The sequence below is a fragment of the Pantherophis guttatus genome, chromosome 6, assembly GCF_059756535.1.
Source record: "Pantherophis guttatus breed Tessera chromosome 6, ASM5975653v1, whole genome shotgun sequence".
NCBI lineage: Eukaryota > Metazoa > Chordata > Lepidosauria > Squamata > Colubridae > Pantherophis > Pantherophis guttatus.
This window is the reverse complement of record NC_142068.1, coordinates 57,019,331-57,044,289: the sequence shown is the minus strand read 5'-3', so window position 1 is coordinate 57,044,289 and position 24,959 is coordinate 57,019,331. Positions and strand designations below refer to the sequence as shown.

Here is a 24,959-nt window from a genome sequence, read left to right as displayed (position 1 = left end):
ACCAGGAAGCAAAACGCTTGTGTTTAACTCCAACGCAACGTGCCTCGGAGACCTTACCAACTTTCAGGTACGTGGACTTCAACTCCCAGAATGCCCCTCCGAGCCAGCCGGAAATTCTGGGAGTTGAAGTCCACATAGCTGAAAGCCGTCCAAGTTAAGAAACGCGGCTCCAACATTCCCTTTCTATCGTGACGCCGAGGAAGGTGGGAGAGAGAGAGAGAGAGAGAAAGAGAGAGAGAGAGAGATGGGTTGCGCTGCGCTTGCGCATTGCACGATTTCCTGAGTGGTTGGCGACCGCGGCCATTTTGTGGACCCTTTGGTTCAACGCCCCCCCTTCCCCCCCTCAGCGTTCTATTGACTCCTACCTTGGGGGCTGCCGAGGCCTAAGAAAAAACGAGAGGCCTGGAGCGGCTCGGTTGTTTTTGTGTTTTGTTTTAATCGTGTCTCGGAGTCTCCCTACGCTTCCCCGCCCCCCTCCGGTGCAGCATCCTGGCTCTGCCTGGGAGCAGCTTTCCTGTAGCATGATGGAAGACGACGGACAGCCCAAGACCCTGTGAGTGGGACGGGGAATGGGTTGGCTGCTCGGTAGGTGGGTCGAGGAGCGATGACAGGAGGGGGATCTGCAGGGAGGATTCTCTGAAGGAGCGTTTGGAGGGAGAGAGGGGTGAAGAAAGCGGGACCCAGGGTATGGAGGGGAATCGCGGCACGAGAAGGAAATACATACCTCGCCTCAGTTTACAGGAAAGGCACAGTTGATAGAGGAGTTGGAGGTTCCCCACAAAATGTCATCAGGGCGGGTGATGAATTGTGCAGGACATAAACCCAGAGTAGACTTGGAGGGTGGGGTGATCTTGGTAACGGGGGAGGTTTGTGGAAAGTTTTTTATTTTTATTTTTTAATGAAATGCGTAGGTCAGTAGCTTAGTATATTCAAATTGCACCGGCCATTTGATAAATGTTGGCGTGTCCGAAACCTACAAAGCCTTTTCTGTGGGATGGTTACCAGGAGGGCCATTGCCTTTTGCCAATTGGCAGGGCTTGTGGCATAGATGTGGCATTCCCTCCGGCAGTAGAAAAGTTTTGGAAAGTAACCTTGAGGAACCTCCATAAGGTAGGAAATCCCTCGCAATGAGGGACCTCCATAAGGTAGGAAATACAGTTAAAGAAAGCTGGGAAAGACCAGAGGAAAATTGATGTATGTTTGAGTAGGTATGTAACTTAAAGATTTATAAGGCTGCTTAACTCAGACAGTGTGACTCTGGGCAGTGTCACATACAACAAAACACATCGTCATCATACAACCAACACCTAGTATATAAATACACAATCTAAAAATGTGAAATATGACAACCAAGCACCACAGACCATAATAAACCTTAGAGGGGAGCTCCCACTCAAATGACCCTAAATGGCTTAGGAAGAGCCAGGTCTTAAGAGCTTTCCTAAAGACAAGGAGAGTCGGAGGCCTGGCCTCTACAGGTAGTCCTCAACATATGACCATAAAGGAACCCAAGATTTATATTGCTAAGTGAGCCATTTGTTAAGTTTTACAACCTTTCCTGCCACAGTTGTTAAGTGAATCACTGCAAGTTGTTAAGTTAGTTACATGTTTTTTAAGTGAATCTGGCTTCCCCATTGACTTTGCTTGTTGAAAGGCCACAAAAGGTAATCACGAGCTTGGATCCGTGCAACTGTCATAAATGTAAGTCACTTGCCCAGTGTCTGAATTTTGATCACATGACCTTGAGTATACTGCACCAGTCGTAAGTCACTTTGAATGCTTTGAATGGTCATTAAACAAACTGTCGTAAGTTGAGGACTACCTGTATTGGTGGGGTGGATCATTCCAGAGGTCAGGGGCAACTAGAGAAAAAGCATGCTTTAGGTCCCATAAAGTGACAGTTTAAAAGAAGAAATCTGGAGCATTCCCTCCCTATGGGAACATGTGGGAGAGGGAGAGGGAGAAGGTAATCCCTCAAGTAATGTTAGTAAGATATAATATTTAATAATGACATATTAAGAAATTGCAAGGTTTAGAACTCAGAAAGTTTGAAGAATATAGCAAGTAAAAGGAATATAACTTAGAGGTTGATTGCAAAACAAACCACTTTGCAATTGAAAATTGGAGGGTCTTAGTTGAAGGAGGTTCAAAAAAAATATTAGTATGCAAAAAGCATTCCAGAAGTCAGAACAGTACAACATGATAGTAGTGATGCTTTATCACAAGAAAAAAAAATCAAAATCCTAAGGGGCCATTTTGTAAGGCCAATTGAAGATTTACAAAATAATGAAAGCTTTGCTTTTTATTGGCTTAGATAGGAAGAACTAGGAAAAAGAGGGAAGTATGTAATTGATTTTGAAGTCATTTTTGTTCTGAGTTACATACTCAGACGAAGCAGTGATCAGCCTCCAGACAAAGTCAGATGCAGAAAAGCATTAGGTTAACCTTGGGGAGAAATGTATAAAAATTTGTCAGTTTGCTGTTTAAGAAAGCATACTTTAGCTGTTAAACTTAGAATTGTTTTATATTTTATGTGACCTACACAGATTCTTAGCTGATGAGAGACAGAGAACCTAGCTTGATAATATTATTAACAAAACTGATAAAAAATTATCTGTTACTAAGTTTGTGTTGTTGAAAATGAGTAAAGAGCACATTTTAGTGGAGAAAAAATAGTGAAAATGTTAATTTAAGGGTTCTTGAGAGTAAAGAGTAAAAAGAAAAAAAAGTGCAGAGAAAAAAGAAAAAATATATTAAAGAAAAGAGATAATTATAAGGAAATAACTTCCTCCTCATCATGACAAGAACAAAAAAATTCAGTAATTTATCACCTTGGAGATTACCTTGCTACAAAAGATCTCTTCTTCCCATAATCTCATCTCTTATCTATAGACTAATTTTAAAGTCTTTTCATTCAGCCCTAATCAGCAAAAGTCACCTAAGGGTTACCAGAAACAACATAGTTTAACCTTGATCGGATAAACTAGCTTCATATTTTCCCTTTGCTTTTAATAATCTTGATATCCCTTTAAATAATATCCTATAACTTAATTTTTTTCCATTTTCTCTTTGTCTCTTCTCAGAGATTACGTCATTGTCTCTTTGTCTCTTTTCAGAAATTACTTCAAAACTTTAACATGTAAATCCAAAATAGGAAAGTTATCCAACTTGCTCTTCTGGTTTGTTTTTTGTACATCACTTTTAATTGTTAAGACATTAGCTGGTTTCATTTCTATAGCCAATGTAACATGCAACATTAACTCAAATATCAGTTTCAGATGTTTTATTCTGTTACGATTCAAAATGCAGCTATTCCACATAGAAAAAGCATTTTGCATATTCCATTCTGTTTCAGCTGCTCTAAATGTCTTGTTTCTTAGATTTGGGATATTTTCAGTTGTTCTAGTGTCAGAGTCAGTATAGGAGGAGGACTAATGGTATTCCTATTGCTGCAGAGGGAAGGATATGGGGGAGGGATTTGGAGTAAAGCAGTAGGCATTTAAGGAGCTAATGTCACAGTGAGCCATTTTGGATGTAACTACCAACAGAAAAAGACTAACTGGAATCTTGAAAGCAAATTGGACTCCTCAGCTGATACTTGATGCTTCTGCAGGTGATGACTGCTGATAAGTAATTGGTTGTCTGCTGGTATCTGAGATAACCTCCACAGCTTATTCCAGTTTAGTTTCAAATTTGATTCACTAGTAGTCTGATGTTGATTTTAGTTAGAAACAGAAAGGCATCCCCCCAGTCCTTGCTTTTCAAAACAGACCTTTTTTAAATTAAAAAGAACTTAATTAATATTCCAGAGCAGATTATATAGTACCCCCCATTACTGCTGCTTGGACATTGAAATGGTGCAACAACTTTTCTCTCTTTTAAATAATAGTCTGTTTCCCCGATAGACTTTCTCAACCTGTAACTAGGGGATGCCAGATTTCCCCAACCTGTAACTAGAGGATGTCTTTTTATTTCAATCTCCATACCTTTGGCAGAAACTCATCTACTGCCCAGAAATGGCCAGTGTTTATAAAATATTAAGAAACTTGGGTTACATTCAATGCATTCATATGTTGAAGAAGTCATAGTGCAACTAGTCCATGGCTTAGTTCCTGAGAGGCTACACATGGGCTTATTTAGTCTCTATGCACTTGAATTTCAGTAGGATTCATCCATCAGTCCTCCAATGGCTTCCCACCCATCCTCAATCCAACTGACTCAACCTATTTTATGCATGGCCAGTCATAATGTTCCTGGATTCAGTGTCTGACGCAGCTGGGTCAAATGGTGTACTCTCTGAAAAGCTTCTGGACTCATCACACATATAGCATGGAGGTGATATTATGGCCAGCAAGCTATATAGAAGAAAAAGATTATATTCATAATGCCATTACCTGAATGATAACTACTAACTTTTTTGTAGGAAAGTTGGATTTTGTGTTGATGTGTTAATGAGTGTGGAGTTCATAAATAAATTTAAATAAAAATAGATGGAATGCCAGAGGTGTGTGCTTATGAATGTACTTTCACCACTTTGCTTAAGTTCACAAACAAGTGATGTAACTACAAAAAGTACACATTGCTTTGATCTGCTGTTTAAGGGTATGTACTCAATGCAGTGTGTATGCATTTGACTCCTGATGGTGATGTGATTCAGGTTATTTGTTTAGAATGTTTTCATCTTCAAAATCATTCTAAAAACTTCACTGTCAACAAAAACATGTAGAAAATACACATACCTAAATAAATTCAATAGGTCAGTGTTTTTTACCAACAAATTCTATGCTGATGGCATACTTTCTTTGTTGGTACTTTTATATTTTTTGATTGAATGCATTTGAAAAGCAAAGGCTATCTGCTAAATTGGAAAGTAGAGTTTTTGCATTAGTGTTACGGTATCATTCATACTCATTGTGCTGCATTGCATTATCTTGTGTCTTTTTATGGAGAGTTCAGAGTGCATTTTAGTATGCAAAAAAAAATTAGCCAGTTAACTTGCTAAGCTTAGATGAACATGCTTGCATTAACAGCATACAGTCCATGCTATTAATGCAAGGCATAGTATATTTGCAATTTTGTTGCAAAGGTATTTTTGAATTTATTGATTTTGACCTATTTGCTTTAAATTTTTTTAATCACTTCAAGCATAAAAGAATGTTGAAAAGAGTGCATGACCCATTAGTAATCTTTTATTGTGTTGAATGTTGTAAATGTAATGCACTACAATGTATTTATAGAATGTATACATTATAGACTTATTTATAGAATGTAAATGCTATATGCTGGATATTTTGTGCTTCCCAAAGTGAAGCCCCAAGGAAAAAACGATAAAGCTTTTTTTAGAAACAGTCCATGTTCCTGCCAGACTTAGCTTTGGTATAACAATAGAAATTTGGAAGGGGAAGTATACTTAAACCATTTTAAAAAATAATCTTTAATTGATTGGCATTAATTTAGTACTTTTATGCTAAGGTGTCCATTTGTCCTGGATGAATTAATTAATTGAAAGGTTATATGTTATGTGAGAGATCAAAAGCACAGAGCCATCCTCCTAATGCTCCTTTCAGTTAAAATACTAATATCCCTCTGGCAAATGCTGCTCTAGATTTCAAGGAAGGTTATGCCATATTTGGGCTAAAATGTAGATGCTCACTAGTTGATAGCAAAAATTAAAGTAACCAGATAAGGCTGAATAAATATTTATTACAGCTGTTTGATTGTGGTAATGCATATGAACCACACATTTCAAATCCTTATGATAGCTACAAGACTGTGCACGTACATGTATGTATATACAGCCAGAGAGCAGTACACAAAATAACTTCAAGAGCTTGGAAAAAGGTATGGCTACTTACCTCTAGTAAGATTAGTACCTCTAACCTTCCATCTATTTATTACTTTTATAATATGTATCCCTTTATTTCTACTTCTAACTTTTAATCATTATATTAAAGAAAGAAGGGAAGAAAAAACCAAGAAGTAATATTTCCTTTCTATCCATCATCTCTTGCCTGTTTTAATATTTCAATTCTTATTTGTTTTTTGGCATACCTTCCATACTCTTCTCTTGGATCTTTGTCTCTATCTATCTCTGCATTTTTACTGTTTAGTATTAAGTATTCCTGCCATCTCTATCTTCTTATGCTGCCAAGGCTCCAGGGTATCTGCCCAAACCCCTATCTCTTTTTCAATGGTATCTTCCCATTCCATTTTTAAATCTCTTAAAATACTTTCCCCCTGATTTGTTTCATTAATCATTATGGTCTTTATTATCTTCTCTCCTTGTTTTGCTTGTTGATTTATCTGTTCTGTATTTTCCTTAATTCTTTCCATTGTCTCCCCCCTCCCCTGGGCATCTTGGTCTTTATTCATTGTACCTTGTAGAATATTTTCTATTTTCCCACCTATGCTTTGCATTAAATTGTTTATCTCCCTAAAGTTCTTTGTCATAGAGTCCTTAATGCTTTTGAACATCAACAATATTTCTTTTGAACTTCCACACATTTCCCCCATATGGCTCATCTTGTCTTATTTTAATAAAGTCCACTTTTACTCAAAAGTTCAACAATCATATGTTCAGACCCAGGGTGGATAAAAATCAATGATTTTTATCGAATTTATTTTAATAAAAAACTTGGGGTAAAAATCTATCGTAAGATAGTTTTCTATTTAAGATACATAAATAATTTAGTTTATTCAGCATGAAATGGAGCTTAGTTATGTAGCATGAGGCTGTATATTCCGCAACACTGGGACTATCGGTGAGTCAACAGTAGGTCAAAGGAGTAGCAGAGATGACAGTTGCTCTTTAAAAATTATGATTTAAATCAAGTTAATTTAAATCAAGCCTTTTTACTAGTGATTTAAATCAACTCGATTTAAATCAAATCCACCCTGTTCAGACCTAATGTTGCTCCTCAAAGAATACTATAGTCACAGTTCTTTTATATCCCAGGGTTATTCAATCAGTTCAGGTAGTTCAGGAAACTCTCCAAATATCTCATTATATCCCCTCTATATGTTTAATAGCATTCAAAAATTGCTTTACTTAGATATCTTCCTTGTTCTCACCGTTGAACCTCCCATAGTCATAAGGTAGATAGGTATAGAGCAGTAAATATCACCACAGTTCTCCAAATAAATGTTTATTTTTCTAATCAATAAATTTCCCATGGTGGTAGTGTATGGTATATTTTCCTTTGTAAGCAGATGGTGCTCTCAGCTTAGGTTTCAACGTGGTCTCAGTTCTAACAGCTATTAAATACAATTTAAATTCGATTTATAAGAGCAAAGTCAATTATTAAAGTAGATGAATCTAGCATTATGAAATGCCTTTCCAAAATAATGCCTACCCAACTTAGCCATCCAATTTTCTGTGCTTTGAAATTTTTAACTTTTTGTCTCTTAGTTCTTTTCTTTCAGGTCTGTAGTTTTTCTCTATGTGATTCTTCGCCACTTTAATAGATAGTTAAGAGTCTCTTTCGAATTTTTCCCCTCTTTTCTTTTTAAGGTTAAGTTTTGAGTAAAAAAGGAATAATCTTACCCAGTTCCATTCACTGTTCATTTATACCGCTCCTGCACTTTCTTTGTTGCCTCGCTTGTCCCAGCTTCATGGCAGCTATTTTTGGCTGTCTCTTTTCTTCGTCGTGAAGGAGAGGGAAACAAAATCCTGGAACAAGCGGGAGAGATTGCGACTCTTCACGACCTGCAGAGTGCCCCTCTTTTCTTCACCACCCCTCCAGGGTGGCTTTAGCTCCTTTCAGAGCCTTCTAACGTGGAGAACTTGGCTTGGGAGCGCGGAGACCCCTCCTCACGTCCAATATCGCTGCAATGTCAGCCGGAAATTTTCCAGGAAAGGATAATTTTTAATGGTGCATCTGGAAAGTATTTCCAAACAGTGATGGGGCCAGAATTTAATAATTCTCCCCTTCTTTGTCATTAAAATTTGACAAATGGAAGAAACTTTTATATAATTTAAATATAATATTATATATTATATTTATATAATATAAACTTTTATATAACCGGTATGCGGTTGTATGGCATACCGCTTAAGGCAGGGGTCCTCAAACTTTTTAAACAGGGGACCAATTCATGGTCCCTCAGACTGTTGGGGGGCTGGACCGGCTGGGTAGGCATGGCTAGGTGGCCATGTGACTGGATGGGTGTGGCTTTCCTCCTTCCCCTCCTCCTCTTGTGACCCCCTGGCTGGCTGTGGCGGGAGGGTGCACATGAGAGGAGGGGGAGGGGGAGGAGGAGGGAAGCCTCTGTTGCTCATTCCTCAGCAAGCCCAGATTTCCGAAAGGAATAAAGAAAACCTGGTAGCAAAAAGCTCCAAGGAAAGCACGCAGGGCTTTCCGAGTGAGAAGAGACAGAGAGACAGGGAGCGAGAGAGAGAGAGAGTAAGACACACACACACACACACACACACACAGAGAGAGAGAGAGAGAGAGAGAGAGAGGGAGACTGGATGATGGGTGAATGTCTTTGGCGAGGGCCAAATCAAGCTGAATCTGTCTCTCCCCTCCCCTCCCCTGCCTGATTGGCGGAAACAGCGGGCGGCTACTTCCCAGTTTGCTCTCCGCCGAGAGAGAGAGAGAGCACTGCCAGGGACAAGTGGGGCAGGGAATGGGCTCCCAGAGGAGGAGGGGATCCAGTCTCACCCATTGTGAAGTGTGCTAGCTTTCGTTGTGCTGCGCAAGGCACTGCAAGAGCAGCAGGCAGGCATGGAGGGGGTATTGGGTCTTCCCCCTGCCCCACGCCAAAGGAAAGACAGCCGGGCTTCTCCTTCCTTCCTACCCTTCCTCCTTCCCCCTTCCCCCTGCTCCCTTCCACTCAATCCTACAGCTGGGAAGGGCCGGGCTTAATCACCACTGTGCACGGGCCGGATAGATTGTGTCAGTGGGCCGTATCTGTCCCACGGGCCATAGTTTGAGGATGTCTGGCTTAGGGTATCAGGCTTGAAAGTAGAAGACCATGCATTCTTGACCTATGTTAGGCACATAGCCAGCTGGGTGACCTTGGGCCAGTCACTCTTTATGAGTCCTAGAAGCAGGTAATGGCAAACCACTTCTGAAATCTTGCCAAGAAAATTGCAAGGACTTGTCCAGGCAAGTTGCAGTAACCAACATTGACCCAAAGGCATGCAGACAAAAGAAACCTTTATGGAGACTTTGAGACTGTATCCAAGACACACAGATTGACACATTGAGCATTCTTGTTTTATACCTTAATTCGTTAACTGCAGTGGCAGTTTTGCAGTGGCAGTATTTAGTGTTTTGGTAAATTGTAATGAAAAACTTCAGAATTAAAATGTTTTTGATTAACAGACTGTTTGTAATGTATAAGTATTATGGCATGTTTATAAAATGGATTTTTAATACCTGCAGAATATCTTGGTAAGGCATAAATTAATGACATTAATATTACCTTTTCTTTTCTTTTCTATATCTAGCTATGTAGGAAATCTTTCCAGAGATGTGACCGAAGTCCTTATACTTCAATTATTCAGCCAAATTGGACCTTGCAAAAGCTGTAAAATGATAACAGAGGTAATATATTCTCACAATCTAATTTATATGAAATACCTTAGCATTTCACATACTGACAGTTTAAATGTTTAATTGAGGACTCCTATGCAAGCATTGACTAGCATTATAGCCTTAGTTAATTGATTTAACTGACAAATTTTGATTAGAAAAGGTACTTGTATATCTTAAAGTATATGCTTATTGACTCTTCTCAGCCCCTCAGAAAGATTGCTTCGGTCTCTAGTAATATATATGTTTAGTTTAACTACAACTATACTCTTTTGAATGAAGGCTGAAAGAAATACTCTCTACAAAATAATTTGGGCTGTATATATTATTTAAAGATTACTTCGATTGCAACATTTTCTTTGTAACAGAAAAAAGCTAAAGAGTGTAAGCAATTTCTTATTAGGACTCCTATGAATATTAGTCATTACATAGAAAAGTAGTTGGGTTGCAACTATGGTTTTTATGTATTTTTATTTGAATAATTTATATTCCGTTAATACTTTAAGATGAACATCAGAATAAAACATGTTTTATTAGGATTTAGCCTTGCTTTTTTACAGTTATGGATGACCAAAATATTTCCTTTTAGAAAGGATAGAACTTCAGAAACAGAGAACCAATATTGTGTATTGGACTATTGAAATTGACCTGACTGTTGGATTCATTTAGTGATTTTCTACAAGTTATATCTTTCATTATTAAAAAATAAAACTATCAAATATCTACATAAATGATAGAAATTAGTATTTTCAATACGAAAGATTTACAATCTACCTTTTTTTCTTTCCATTTTCATTAAATAGAGATTTTATAGTAATATATGACTGTTTGAAATTTGGTTCTTTTTAGGACTATAAAGCCTGGAAGAATATTCCTCCTTTTTGATTTTAATAGCTCCAGGGAAGGGATCTATTCCAAGTACCAGAACCTTGTTTAATCCTGAAGGTCTATTTCTAAATGGGTTGAAATGGATTGAAATTAAACAGATACTGTCCAATACTGGAATTTGCAATTTTGAAAATAATCATTTTGACCAAACTTCACTAGTTTATAGCCATTGTCTGGTTCTCATACCAACTGAAATCATAATGTTCATTTTTAGCTAAGTGTGATGTCTTAACTTTTATCACAGTTGTCTCAGTATTGATAACGATCTGTTTTGTGTACATGGTATATCAAAGGAAATATATTCCTGATCTTAATTCCAAATTCATATTCTGATTTTTTTAAATGGCAGTTTCAAGGGACTTCTTATATACAGTATTATCAATAAAACAAAATGGCACAATAGATAGGTCATTAGAAATTTAGATCAAAATACTTTTGTTGGTACATGAATTGTGTTGTTTCCCAGATTAGTGAAAATTGTTGTGTGTAACATTTCTCTGGAGGTTGGGTATATGGATTGTAACATTGTTTTTTGTGTTTTAAATATTAAATATTAAATATTTGTGTTTTAAATATTAAATATTTTAAATATTAAGGATTTATTTCTTTCTTAGCAACCACCCATAGGTAACTGGTAACATTTATTTTGCATTTTATTATTTATATATTAAATGTAATATATCTACATATATAACCTGATTCATTAAAATATGAAGCTAAAAATCAAATAATTTTAAATTATTTACTGCATTTTGCTGTAATTTTCTAACCTACATTCTTGCTTTTAATGCTTGTGAAATCTGAAACGATCACACACATCCTCCCAAATCTGGGCTTTGAAATTGGTAAGTATTTGGAGCTGAACATGTTTCCAAAGGAAATAGCTCCAGTTATCAATAAGCCCCTTTTTCCTTCAAAACTTACATAAAAATTTACAGGGAGTGAACCATTTTAGAAGCACAACATAGTAGATGTAATCTTATCCCAAGTGTGTTCTGGATCCAGTTCGATAGAAGCTGGCAGCATTAGTTTTGACAAGTTCAGAGGCTAATTTTGTTGATAATTAATTCCAGTTAGGACCACAAGCTGCCGTTAAAACTTCTTGATTCTAAGTGTGTAATCCATCATGTCATCTAAACAGTGTGACAAATTTTCAAGAAAGGCTGTTCTGAATTGAACCTGCACTTTCATACATGATGACCTCTAGATGTACTTTTGTGAATGCTATAATTTGAGATATTCTTTTGACAGAATAGACAACAATTCTTACAGCTACTTTGTAAGCACTTATGGTAATATTTTCTTTTCTAGCTTTAAGTAATATATTTTCCTGGATTTTCTTCTCAGCAACCCGATAGCAGAAGAGTCAACTCTTCTGTTGGATTTTCTGTTTTGCAGCATACAAGCAATGACCCTTATTGCTTTGTGGAATTTTATGAACACAGGGATGCAGCTGCTGCATTAGCTGCTATGAATGGGAGAAAAATTTTGGGAAAGGTACGTTGCAAAAGAAAAAAAGAATGGCATGTAGCAAATTAAGTAAATAGGATATGATTCATGGCAAGGATTTTGTTGGCATGATCCTGTACATCCTCTTCATTGACATAAGAATTATGTCTGAATTATTATTATTACTGATATTTTTTTTCATTATTTTTAGGAAGTAAAAGTTAACTGGGCAACAACACCAAGTAGCCAAAAAAAAGATACTTCAAGTAAGTAAGTGTTCTGAAGCAACACTACCTAAGCCATGTATTCAGTTGGATTGTATTCATTGCTTTACTTTGGCAGTATAAGGAAGCTAAACTTTTTGCATATAGCAGCAATGCATTTCTATTTTTTTCCTCCAGATCATTTTCATGTGTTTGTGGGAGATTTAAGTCCAGAAATAACAACAGAAGATATTAAGTCAGCATTTGCTCCTTTTGGTAAAATATCGTAAGTACTATACTTTTTGCCTTAAATCATTAATACAAACAGAATTAAAACGCTAGATTGTTCTTCTCTTAAATCACTGTCGTTTATTAGGCATAGAATTATTTACATAATGGCATGTGAATGGTGTAGAATTATCTTGTCCATTTATTGTATTATATTATTCCACACAAGTATGAACATGGTTTCTGCCTCAGTTCTGTTTAAAGTTGTGTGGTTTTCACACTTGCAAATCCAAATGCGTTTTTATGGGCTGGGGTGTGTTGTGGGGAAATGAAAGCAAACCTGTTGATTCTTGTGGCTTATAGAGCATTGTCTGATAGAAGCTGGAAGTGTCTGATAATTATAGACAGTAGGTAATGTTGGACTCTGTTTAAGTCATAGCCAGTTGTAAAACTTCATTTCCTGCATTTTTGAAATGTAGCACTACATTTAGGATTTTTAAATTTGAAAATTAAAATTCATATCTTTTGATAAACTTTTAAGTAAAGAAGTCTTGTTTTAAGGATATGTTAATTATGCCAGTCAAAAGTATATATCTGTTGACAGTAGAACTTTGGGACTAAATTTCCAAGTATCTATAGCTTTGTAAATGAACATTTTAATCTTTGCAAGTGTTCCTTCAAGTGCTATAGTATGTGTGTTTGTTTTATTATTTTATCTAATTTCTTGAAAAACTTTCTCCTATTGTTTTCTTTGTCTTTTTTACAACATCAGAACAAAACCTGAACATCTTGTGTTACTTTACAGGAATGTATTTCTGCTATAAAGCATATTTTCTCTATGTTTTCTCTTATTTTCAAATGCAACAAAATCTTATTTTGTCTGTTTGATTTACTTTGCTTTTTATCTCAGTGTGGTAAGTACTGGTACTGTTTGCAAGCCAATATTAAAAGATTTAATACAGGTTGCTATTTCTCAATTTTGATTTATACCTGAGACCTGCAGTTTTTCTAAAGTCCAAGTCACAATTAAAAGTAATAGCATTCTGATTATTTTGCAGAATTGCTCATAAGAATGGACAGGATCTTGAAGCTAACTGCAAGGAACTGTGCACACTGGAACTCAGTTGTAGATTTTTTTCTCATTTCTATTTATTCTTATTATACATTATTTATATATACATATCTTAGTATTTACATTTTAACATTCTATATTCAGTGCAGTTCTATATTTCCAATCATTTTAACTTACTCACTAAAAATTATGTGTAAAATTTGTTGTCTTCATATTGGTGAACTTAGCATTGTTGTTAGTTATATTCGCCTTTCTTAAATTTCTGAAAATGTCAATTTTTCAAAATTTACAGCTGCCCAAACTCCAAAATGATGGTAGAGAATTGACCAAGAAAAATAAAGAAATCTGTTAACAGGCCATGTATGCCTTTTAATTCCTATTTTTTTCCTCTTTTTCAATTTTTTAATATTTCATATTTTATATCACTAGGCAGAGGGCATTTATTTAGAAAATGCATGGTAAACATAGTTAGAAATGTTAAGTAATTTATAGTTCAGTAAACCTTAGAAGACCCTAGTCAATAGATAATTAGAAAAGGAAATTCTGTTCCTTTTAAAATTTCAAATTTGAACGATTTAGTTGTAGAAAGTGCAGGATATATTGATAGGTTGCATGTTTATTACATGTTATTTTATATTTTTGTCCTACTGCTTTTTTCTAACAGGTAAAGAAGTATTAGGCAGCATTAGGAATGGTTATAGTTAGGAGTTACTGAGTTTATAATAGGGAAAACTATGCTCACAATACAGTGTGTGTGGTTCCTTTTAGTTTTTATTTTGAATATCTATAATATTTCCTCATATAACTGTGCTTCTCTTCCCAGGGATGCACGGGTAGTTAAAGATATGACAACAGGGAAATCAAAAGGATATGGTTTTGTATCATTTTATAATAAATTGGTGAGTACATTGAACAATACAAATCATTGCTTCATGCTTTGTGAGTTTAATTTATAAAGGATGCAATACAAGCAGGCAGACATTTGTAGGATGCTAGTTCATAGCCCACTTTTATAACCCGTTGATTATGTGAAAGGCAGAACTTTTTATAGCTATAAGTATGTGGTTGAGTAATGTTATATCAATCTTTTAGACAAGAGATAAAAATATGCCTATTTTTAACTTTACTAGTAGTAGAGTAAAGATATCTTTTGCAGGACAGTTACTTCTTATGGAAATAAGGAGAGCTGTAGTGGGATCTACATGGTATATTGTCAATCTATACCTAAAAGTGTCTTAAATGTATTAAATGTGAGGTGGAATATTTGTGGCCTTCCAGATGTTGAACTAAAATTCTCAGCAGCCCAACCAATATGGCCAATAGTAAGAACTATTGGAAACTCAAATTCAGCAGCATCTGGAAGCCACAGGATCTATCTTCTTCATTCAGTGTATTAATTCCCTTACATTAATTTTTTGGAAAAGCTATTAGTACCTAAATTGGTCAATTTTATATTTTCTGAGCAAAAGACAAAGCACAAAATAGAATGTATGTTTTAATTCTCTTATTTCAAATTTATGATTAATTTTTGTCTCTGTGGTTTTTTAAAAAAAATTAGGATGCAGAAAATGCAATTGTGCATATGGGAGGCCAGTGGTTAGGAGGTCGTCAGATCAGAACTAATTGGGCAACACGAAAGCCACCTGCTCCTAAAACTGTACAAGAAAGTAAGTGAATTTCAGCAATAATGAAATTATATTTTTAATTATATTAACAGAGTGATTTCTGATAGATTACCTCTGTCTATATAAATATCTGATAGCAATACTGAATATGGATATTTAATATTTTGCATCTCTTCTTGATATTACAAATGTATGTACAGTACCATAAATAGTTTTGGTAATATTTGCTTTTGTGCATATATTGTTTCATTATTTACATGCTTTTCCATCTTGTTATTGTGAGTTTGGACAGATAACCCGAAATTAAAACTAGGAAACAATTAAAGAATTGCAATCATTGTCAATTAATATATCATGTGGTAGAAATCCAAACATATTTTCACTTGCAATCAATAAGAAACAAAAAATAAACAATCCATAGGACTCATTCCAGCCCAAACACCTGAGGAACAACCAGGTGCTTCCCTTAGCTCTATGCTTTACAAAAGGCCATCTAGATATCTGTATGTTGGTGAAGAATGTGTGTGGATGCTCTTGCACAGGTCTTATGCTAGGACAGGAGATATCCACAAAATGGCAATACAATTAAAAGGACCCCAAGAATGCCCACACCTTGTTGATTTTGGCAGGCACTGAGAAACAAAAACAAGTGGTCCAATCCATCTATGTAATAACAGCATCTTGAATTGCAACCAGAAGTTAGCATGAGTAGATCCTCCTAAATCAGCAGTGGTCAAAATTGGTGCACAAGATAAACCTATGCAAAGACTAATCCAGTCTTTGTTCCTTAAGTAGGAGTTACTATCCATGAGGATCTCTGAGTTGCACTCCAACTGTGGGGAATGCAACCCCATTCAGAGTTAAAGATGAAAAGTATCCTGATCTGACAGGCTTCAAAATTTCAGCCATTCTTTTTTGCCAGGGTTAAGCCAATCCAGGATCCCCCACCAACCTTCAAACACCAAGAGATTACCTTGATATTATCACTTGGTTAATGTTAGACAAATTGGTTATTATAAGCATACTAATGATACTTACTATATGTTGACGGATGACTTCATCCAGCAGCTTCATGTCTATGTCAGATAGGAGCAAGAAATATCGGACAAAATAGAAATATCGATTGATCTCTCTGCCACTGATTGGAACCAGTTCTGGAGAAAGGGAACCATACCTTCTACTCTCAATCCTGGGGTTGTTCAGAAATGTACTGAGAGATCAAGGAAGGCCAGAATCAATGTACTGTCTCCAACCTAGGATTGCCAAACTCACCAACAGATGTGTTTGGTGCTATGTGACTGCTATAACCAGATCTGAACCCCAGCTAAAAAGGTCCAAATAATCCATTTCTTCCAGAGCTCTGAACCACAAGCTGGTCATCTTTTCAGTGACCTTCCCTAAAGAAGGAAAGATGGAGGCTGTATAAAAAAAATTATCCAGTTCCATTGGGTCTAGTGGTAGCTTCTTGAGAGAATGAACACTTTGTTTCACAATAGGTGTAAACCAGTGGTTCCTAACCTTTTTTTGGGCATGCCCCACCTAAGCATCTCTAAAATCCTGACACACAACCTCCCATGACAGATAAATCTTACTTTACTCAAAAAGTGAACTCCACTCACACGGAGGAAGCCTAAAAGTCCATTAACTTGGCTTAAACATTAAAAATCAAATTGCCTCCCTGTGGGGTGTGGGCCCCATGTTGGGAACCACTGGTGTAAACCATTCTTGCATTAACTACTGCTTGGACTCAACTGCCTCACTTTCTGGAGGCCTGGACCAAGTAAATGAGTTATGAATCAGAAATACAGATGGACTCATCTTACAGCTTTGAGGACCCAGGCCATTTCATCAAGATTAAGAGATTCAAACTACTCTCAAATAACTAGGCAAGACCATACTCAAGCAGCTCCATAGACCTCTATAGCTAGAGGCCAAGCAAAACCAAGCAAACAACCAATCTGGCAGATGCCTAGAATAGTTTTCATAGTGATCCTGCAAATATTCTTATTCTTCTTCCTTAACAAAGAAACTGGCTTACCTTAAATACAGCTGTCAGTCAGCCCTTCATCTACATGATAAGAGCACTTCCCTGCCCAATATTTTGCCACTGTTATTGCTATGAGATAATGCTTAAGAAAGGTTCTTGCTCAGCAAAATTTTGATTTTGTTCCTTATGTCATCTTTAAACATTTTCAGTGTTTCGTTAATAAATATATTAAAGTTGATATTACTTATGAAAATTGAATGAACTACCAAATCATGATTTGATGACTTGAAAAGTGTTGAATTTAGGGCCTTTCTAATTTACAAATATGGTAGGTTGCAATATTGTGACATATTGTATGTTCATTAATGGAAATAACAGAAAAAAGTTGTATCTTGCAGACAACACAAAACAATTGAGATTTGAGGATGTAGTAAATCAGTCAAGCCCCAAAAACTGTACTGTCTATTGTGGAGGAATTGCCTCTGGATTAACAGGTGAGAGTCACATTGATCTTTACAAAATTTTTAGTGACCTACTGAATACTCACATGACTAACACAAATGTTAATGTTTTTAGATCAGTTGATGAGACAGACATTCTCCCCTTTTGGGCAAATTGTGGAAACCAGAGCTTTTCCAGTTAAAGGCTATTCTTTTGTAAGGTAGGAGAATTATCATTATTTGCTCTGAATTTAACATAGTACCATGTTGGCAACAAGCAAACATATAACTATATTTTAGCTATTACATCTGAATTACTTTCATTGTATTTCTATAATGTAGTCCTTGATTTATGACCATAAGACCCATGGTGGTGCAGTGGTTAGAATGCAGTACTGCAGGCTACTTCTGCTGACTGCCAGCTGACTGCAGTTCAGCAGTTCGATTCTCACTGGCCTTCCATCCTTCCGAGGTCAGTAAAATGAGGACCCAGAGTGTTGGCAATATACTGAGTCTGTAAACCACTTAGAGAGGGCTGTGAAGCACTGTGAAGCGATATGTAAGTCTAACTGCTATTGCTATTGCTGTAATAGGCACCAGAATGTTGGTTGCTGAGTGAAGTAGACATTTAAGGTGTCATGTGACCACTTCACTCAACTACCGCAATTCCAGGTCCTCTGGTTGCAGTGGTTAAGTAACCTCACGGGTTGTTAAACAGGGATAATCCAAGATAATGAGCACCGGTTAATTAGATAGGGAAGGCTTCACATGATTTGGAGAATGACACTTCTGAATATCACCATGAGTATGGAGCCTGCTTGGACAGTGGCACGAGGAGACCTCAGTAGGAGAGTCACACCTTCAGTACTGGAGAAAAACAAAAAGTGTAAGTGGGATCCTTGCATGCGTTAGTGGAGTAGAGAACAGGCTGAAGCCCCCTGGGCTTAGTTATCAAAGGAGCGGGCTAGGAATCCTGGGCCTGGTTAGCCAGGGACCAGATGGAGGTCCTACAAGCCATGGCAGTTTGAAATGGGGGGAGACACAGGCAGACAAGGGCATTTGCAGCACTCCTGTGGTCATAAATGTGCATTTTTCAGCATGTCACCATAAGGGTGTTGCAACAGCCATAGCTTTGGGCATATGTTGCAAATCCCTTTGTTCAGGACTGTTGTAATTTCGAACAAAGTCAATGACTACGTTTAACATCAATAATTATGTCAGGTTTCTTGGGGTTGGGGTGGTGGCACATGTCTGTGCTCCATTAAGATTGCGTCTTCGTAAGGTATGAGTTTAAGGCCAGGAATTGTCCCATTTTGTTCATCTGTAAACCATATTTTTGTAAAATATTTACAAAAGGAAATACAGAAAATATCCAATATCATATATGTTAAAAAGAAATGGAGCCTTAAATATTATGGAATTATATTAAGTTGTCAAAGTCAATGGCACACCTAATTATTTTTTTAAGAATTTAAATACATTGGTTCCTACATTGGAACCTAATCTCCATGGATAATTACCAGCAGATAACTATATACACTGAAGCAATAACTTCTACACTGTTGAAATGTACTTGGTATATTCTTTAAAAAAAGACATGTTGCTGTTAAGTTCCATGAATATTGATGGTACATATGCCAGGTTTAGTGATAAACAATTGGCTGATAGCCTTTTAACTGTACTATATCTTCTGAAAAAGTAAACTATTTATAAATGAACTATTCTTGTTAAACCAGTCCTACAAGGTTAGAGCAGGATAATATAGTAACATTTTATTTCATACCATTTTTTTGGTCTCAGGTTTTCAACTCATGAAAGTGCAGCACATGCTATTGTTTCAGTCAATGGAACTACAATTGAAGGCCATGTTGTTAAATGCTACTGGGGCAAAGAAACACCGGATACAACAAAAGACTTCCAGCAGGTAATTGGTAGATTAGCAATAAAGTGTTGTATTTTCTATATCCTCTGTTGTGTGCATTTGTCCAAATCATTGCATGGAATTTTATGCATTAAAATCCCACATGGAATTTACCTTTAGACATAGAACTTATACTACTTTTGGCTTTTTCTCCATTTTTCTCATAAGCACATATTACTTAATTTTCTACCTTTTTGTTTATATAACACAAGTTGTTTAAATCCATAGGTGGAGTACAGTCAATGGGGGCAGTGGAGTCAAGTTTATGGGAATCCACAGCAATATGGGCAGTATATGACAAACGGATGGCAAGTGCCATCTTACGGAATGTATGGTCAAGCATGGAATCAACAAGGGTTTGGCGTTGAGTAAGTACTTCTGCTTAGAAATTGATGCTTGCATATATCATTTTCCTGGGATGGGAACTCTTGATATTCGCTTGTGCAAAGACAAATGTTTTTGTTTTTAAAGTAATAGTTTGCTATTTTTTTATTATTTTTAAAATAATAGAAAAAAGCAAAAGGAACAAAACACAAAAATAATATACATTATAAAAAGTTCATAAATGCTTAAAAATAAGTGAAAAATGCAACAAATAAATAGAGTATAATATGTTATTAGAACAATAAACATTTACAATTCTATATAATTATCTTAATAAATTCATACACAAAGAGACTTTTATGATTCTCATGCTTTTTTAAGGTAGTGTAATTTATATAAATCAGTTTCTTTATATATGTATATATATTCATGCAGTCTACATCTATAGGCAGTCCATTAACAAGTAGCAAGTGTAATCGGATCTTCAATCTACTGAGTATGTGGATTTATCTGTCCAAGATTCAATATCAGTCTTTTAACTATAATAAGGACACAGAGAATCCATTTATGTTATCCAATTGTGAAATTTCAAAAACTAAGTATGTAAATCAAGAGAATATCCCCTGAAAATTTTAGCTTTTACTCAGTCACATTTATTTAGTCCACTACTTTCTCCCAAACTTTAATAATTAAAAAACAGTAAAAAATGTCTAAATTTTACATTATAAAAACATGTATTTAAAGAAGCTTCAATCTTATTGCATCTCCAAAAAAATGCAGTCCTAACAATACTTTTCTATACAAGTGCAATAGATAAATTTGATATATTACTTTTTGTTGTATAAATTGTAGGTTAAGATCCATTGCCACTCTAGATAAAGAAGTTAAGACAATATTTGTCTCGGCAATATAGGAACCTCTAATTCTTTATTCTACTCATCTCTTACTATTTTCACATCAAATTGATTTTTGATAGCAAACATCAGTATAAACTAATAATAGATTTTTTTTTTTAGTTTTAAAAGATTTAACCAGTTGTTGTAGTATTTTGTGTGTCTGAGAAGTTGAAAATGCTGCTGGTCCAAACAGTGCTGTTAACAGATGTAACTATAATATTGTCACTGAGTTACATCTGATAGATATTTGTCTCTTAGCACAGTGTATATTAAAATTCATCTGTATCATGTTTCTAAAGTTAAAGTATTAATTTTCATCTAAGAATGCATTTCTGGAGGGAGTCTAATTAATTATAATGCTATGTGAATGAGCAGCAGTGAACCATAGATTTGCACAAGCAAAATCATTATGCAACCATAACCTAAACAAAATGGGTTGCACTAGCTTAATACACACATTTTTTTGAATAAATTCAGTGAGTTCTGTTCTATTCAGTTGAATCAAAGATGTAAATGCAAATCAGGACCGCTGAGCGTATCTGATTGCCAAAGCTTAATGTGGCTATTAATAATTTGAATTTTCATAACTAAATTTGTAATAATGAAGTAAACACTTTTGAGTTGCAATTTATCCCACTCTACCTTGAATTGAATGCAAATCTATATGTTATCCAGTACGCCAGTCTACCTTTCAGTTGCTATTCTGACTAAATTGTTTACCAAAGACAATAGAAAAAATTCTGCTAATTAGTTTGTTTTGCAAAGTAGTTCTGGGGAATGCTGTATATATTTATTAATGCAAGTAATATGTCTGTCATGATTAAAGGATTACAAGGGGTTAATTTTCATCATCTAGTAATTGGTATTATTGTGGTTAAAATTGAAACAGATGAGAATAATTACAATTTTCTTTTCCTCTTGAACTAGTCAAACACCACCTGCAACCTGGATGAGTGGATTTGCTGCTCAGCCTGTCCAGGGACAAGCTGCTCCGGTAATACCTAATCAGGCTGGCTATGGTATGGCAAGTTACCAAACACAGTGAGCTTAGAACTCTGCTTAGAAGTGTGATTTCAAGACAGGTTTCATTTTCCAGTGATTTTTCTGAAGCCTGAAATACAGACACAGGGGAGAAGAGGGAAAGGAGGCAAAACAGGAGGGGGCCGAGACAGAAAGAAACAAAGAATATTTATTTTGAAGAATGAAAATGTTTGGACCTTTAACACAGCATTTGCTTTGATGAAGGACACAAATATCTTCAATTTATGCCTTTTTAAGTTTTGTTCATGATGGATATGAACAGGTTTTCTTTATGTACAAAATTTAAAATAAAGTCATTAAAAACAATTCTGACTGCACAATTTGGTATGTTGGAAAGAAATGCTTAACATTGTGGTTCTTAGATCCATTCCATTTTCTTTTGTCTTCAGCATTTTATATCAGGTTTTGGAAAAAAAATACATTAAAGATGCTTTTAATTGAACATTAATTCCTGATGTTTTTCTGTGGACCAAAGATTGCATCAAAGGCAACAATATATTCTTCGTTAATTTCGAGCTATCATTCAGAAGAAATATTCATGGAAATATTTTTTTAAATTAATTTTGAAATATTTGAAGAAATTTAAATCTGGTGTAAATATTTTGGTTTGGTTTGGTCTGATCAACATTGTTATCTGTAGTACTATCAGATACTTCTGTTCACATTCAGAAGCAAACTATACCTTTTCAAATTTAATTTACTTGAAGCACAGATTTGCTTTTACTTTAGAGGTGCCTTTTTAATTTTGTTTCTTAAGCATCATATATGTCCCTTTATATTACTACCTGCAGTGCTTAGTATGCTCTGAAATAGAAGGAGCAATTTTATACAGAAAGTTATTATATTCTGCTGCTTTTTTGCAGTGGAATAAAATAAATGAACCATACACTTTCAAAACTAGCTACTACATAGAGTGAAAAAAATATTCAGAAAGCCTTATTTTTAAATTGATAAATAACTCATTTTGTCACGAGAAAACAGATTATTTTACTTTATGCTACTTACTATGTAAATAATAAGTACCTGAATGTTTTAAAAATGACAGTTTTTTTTTTAAATGTAGGCATATTTAACCAAAATATTTTTAATTAGATTGAGGAATTTTTAAAGTAAGGCATTTTAATAATGTCATATATGTTTAACAGAACTGCGTTTGGAATAATGAACAATTTGAAGTATGAATTAAGTGTATTTGTTTTTTAAATATTTTGGCTTGCATTTCACAAATTTGTATTGAAGCTAGGTTATTTGTGGATTAAATATTATTGGGATAAATAATGAAGTTGGTAAAATGTTACATAGGGTTACTTTTTACTTTGTGGATACACTGATGCATACATTTTAAGTTCAAAGTGAACGCAAGATAGGTTAGACAATAATCTGTGACAGCTAGATGGTGCAAATGACTCATCTTTGAATTTGAACACTTGAGATGAACAATATGTGCCATTAATAGAAAGAGACTTGCATCTTGGTGGACTCTAGGCCAAAATATGTATTAGTATATATGTTTGCTTGGTTTCTGAATAGAAAATATTGTTTAATAGATCATTATTAAATATATACTACATTACAGACCTAGCAGATATTGAAAAAAATGTTTATTCCAAGTGGGAGAAAGGTTGGTTAAACTAATCTCTCTCTCTTTTTGAATAACTGATTATAAAGTTATTCCCACAGATGTTTTTGCTACATGCAATTTATTCATCTATACTTTGGTTAAAATATTTTTAGGAAGTCTGAATTTCTATATTTGTTTTGAGGCTAGGAAGATTAAAATAGTATTCACTGACATCCTACTAAATCTGTATTATGATCTTTGGCAATTTTAACCAAACATTTTTTGTTGAAATACATAAAGTGTTAACGATGTTTTGTTTCAGACTGTGGATAAACCAATCTTTTCCAGGTTGATTAATTTCCCAGTGGAACAAAATTGAATGTGGCTTGAGTATTCTGCATAAAACATAACTCTTAACAGTTTGGTTTCTATATCGTATGGGAACAATGGAAGCCTGGAACAAGATGAGCCTCATTTTTCAGTTGAGGACCCCCATCCTGACTAATTTCTGTTCCGCAACATATAGCAAAGTTGGTCAAAGAGTATTTTTTAAAGAAGGGTTTAAATAAATCAACAATTTAGGATATGTTTCTCCCCCCAATCTGTCAAGCTTAGCAAGAGGTAAAGTCCAGAGCACAGTCGGACAAGGCTATAGACAAAGCACCAGCAGTTATTTTTGGAAAGCAGAGTTTAGAGTAAATTGTGCACGACAAGCTTCATAGCTGTATCATCATAACTCACTTGTGCATTAATTATTGAGACTAAATGGTATATTTAATTTCAGTTGAATTTAATTTTACTCATTGAGGAATCATAATTCATTTATTTTACCCAGGTCATTGCATCGCAGATTTTGAAAATATTTGACCTAAATATTAAAAAGTAAAATTTATTTCAAATTTACTTTGACTCCTATTAGAGTCATGAGAACAGCCATGTAGTTTTCTTGGCAACATTATAAAGTGACTTGCCGGTTCTTTTTTCCAGGATTTTTAAAATACTTCTTTATCTAGCCTACAGTTCACAGTTGTCCTGATGGATTCCCATTTAATTACCAACTTTTCAAGATCAACCAAGTTCAGCTTTATTCTGTCAAAACAGCAACAAAAAAACAAAGCATAAGACATACAAATATTCATTTTATTTTTTCATAGCAGTTTTTTTTAAAGGTGTAAATGTACCTATCAGGCAAGAGACTAGCCAAACTTATATGGACAGTAAGTGGGCTATCCTTTTAGGAATCTCAAGAGTCGTCATTTGTCATCCCAAATGCCAAAGCAAAAGTGGCTCAGCTGTTGCCTAGATCTTTGCCTATTAGAATTTTTGACCCCCAGAAATGAGTTGGTCTAAACTTTTTCTGGTCCTCAGTGTATATGAAAGGCATCATTAGATTTGGAATCTGGGTTAGATACAATTGAGTTTCTAGCTAGGATATATTAATTGCCAGGACAAAATTGATTTTTCCAGTCCCTCTGATAGATGGGTACCAGCAGATAATTTTTACATTGATATTTTATTTTTTTCATTTTGTTTGAGGAAAAACACCATAATATTCCGTTTCTTAAGCACATGTGTCAATGAAGAATGGGTATGGGTAATGATGAAATGATACAATGTGTTTTCCTTCATCAATCTTACTGTAGAGATCTTTGATTCACTTTTATCTCTTCTTTGTAAGTAAAAATATATTTGGCAAATTGTATGTGTATATTATCTGATCAAAATTCACTAATCTCTGATAGAGTTGCATAATAAACTAAATTTACCTTCAGTTATTGAAATTCA

The 24,959-nt window shown here is 35.2% G+C and overlaps 1 protein-coding gene and 1 long non-coding RNA gene across 5 annotated transcripts in view; one reads left to right on the top strand and one right to left on the bottom strand.

Annotated features, from left to right (window-relative positions):
- Nucleotides 1-3: 3 nt before the first annotated feature.
- Nucleotides 4-24,959, top strand: TIAL1 (TIA1 cytotoxic granule associated RNA binding protein like 1). 4 transcript variants are annotated; one of them, XM_034440264.3, is made up of 12 exons: nucleotides 4-553; nucleotides 9,455-9,551; nucleotides 11,826-11,924; nucleotides 12,088-12,142; nucleotides 12,278-12,365; nucleotides 14,203-14,278; nucleotides 14,938-15,046; nucleotides 17,390-17,485; nucleotides 17,568-17,652; nucleotides 19,232-19,355; nucleotides 19,581-19,720; nucleotides 21,500-24,959. In XM_034440264.3, exons 1-12 carry the CDS (start codon nucleotides 522-524, stop codon nucleotides 21,615-21,617), a joined length of 1,119 nt encoding a protein of 372 aa, XP_034296155.1. In that variant the 5' UTR covers nucleotides 4-521; the 3' UTR covers nucleotides 21,618-24,959. The 4 variants fall into 4 exon arrangements, with proteins under 4 accessions (XP_034296155.1, XP_034296154.1, XP_087729072.1 ...); XM_034440263.3 differs by having other exon boundaries at nucleotides 11,775-11,924; XM_087872946.1 differs by having other exon boundaries at nucleotides 101-203; nucleotides 11,775-11,924.
- Nucleotides 16,181-24,959, bottom strand: part of LOC117678762 (uncharacterized) — a 65,862-nt gene continuing 57,083 nt past the window's right edge. The window contains exon 3 of the long non-coding RNA XR_004595113.3: nucleotides 16,181-16,214. This is a non-coding gene — a long non-coding RNA (uncharacterized LOC117678762). The remainder of the gene's footprint in view (nucleotides 16,215-24,959) is intronic.

Coding starts and splice junctions, on each gene's coding strand:
- TIAL1 (XM_034440263.3), top strand. CDS start 522: ATGATGGAAGACGACGGACAGCCCAAGACCCT. Junction 9,552..11,774: donor GCTGTAAAATGATAACAGAG/GTAATATATTCT, acceptor TTTTCTTCTCAG/CAACCCGATAGCAGAAGAGT. Junction 12,366..14,202: donor GCTCCTTTTGGTAAAATATC/GTAAGTACTATA, acceptor TTCTCTTCCCAG/GGATGCACGGGTAGTTAAAG.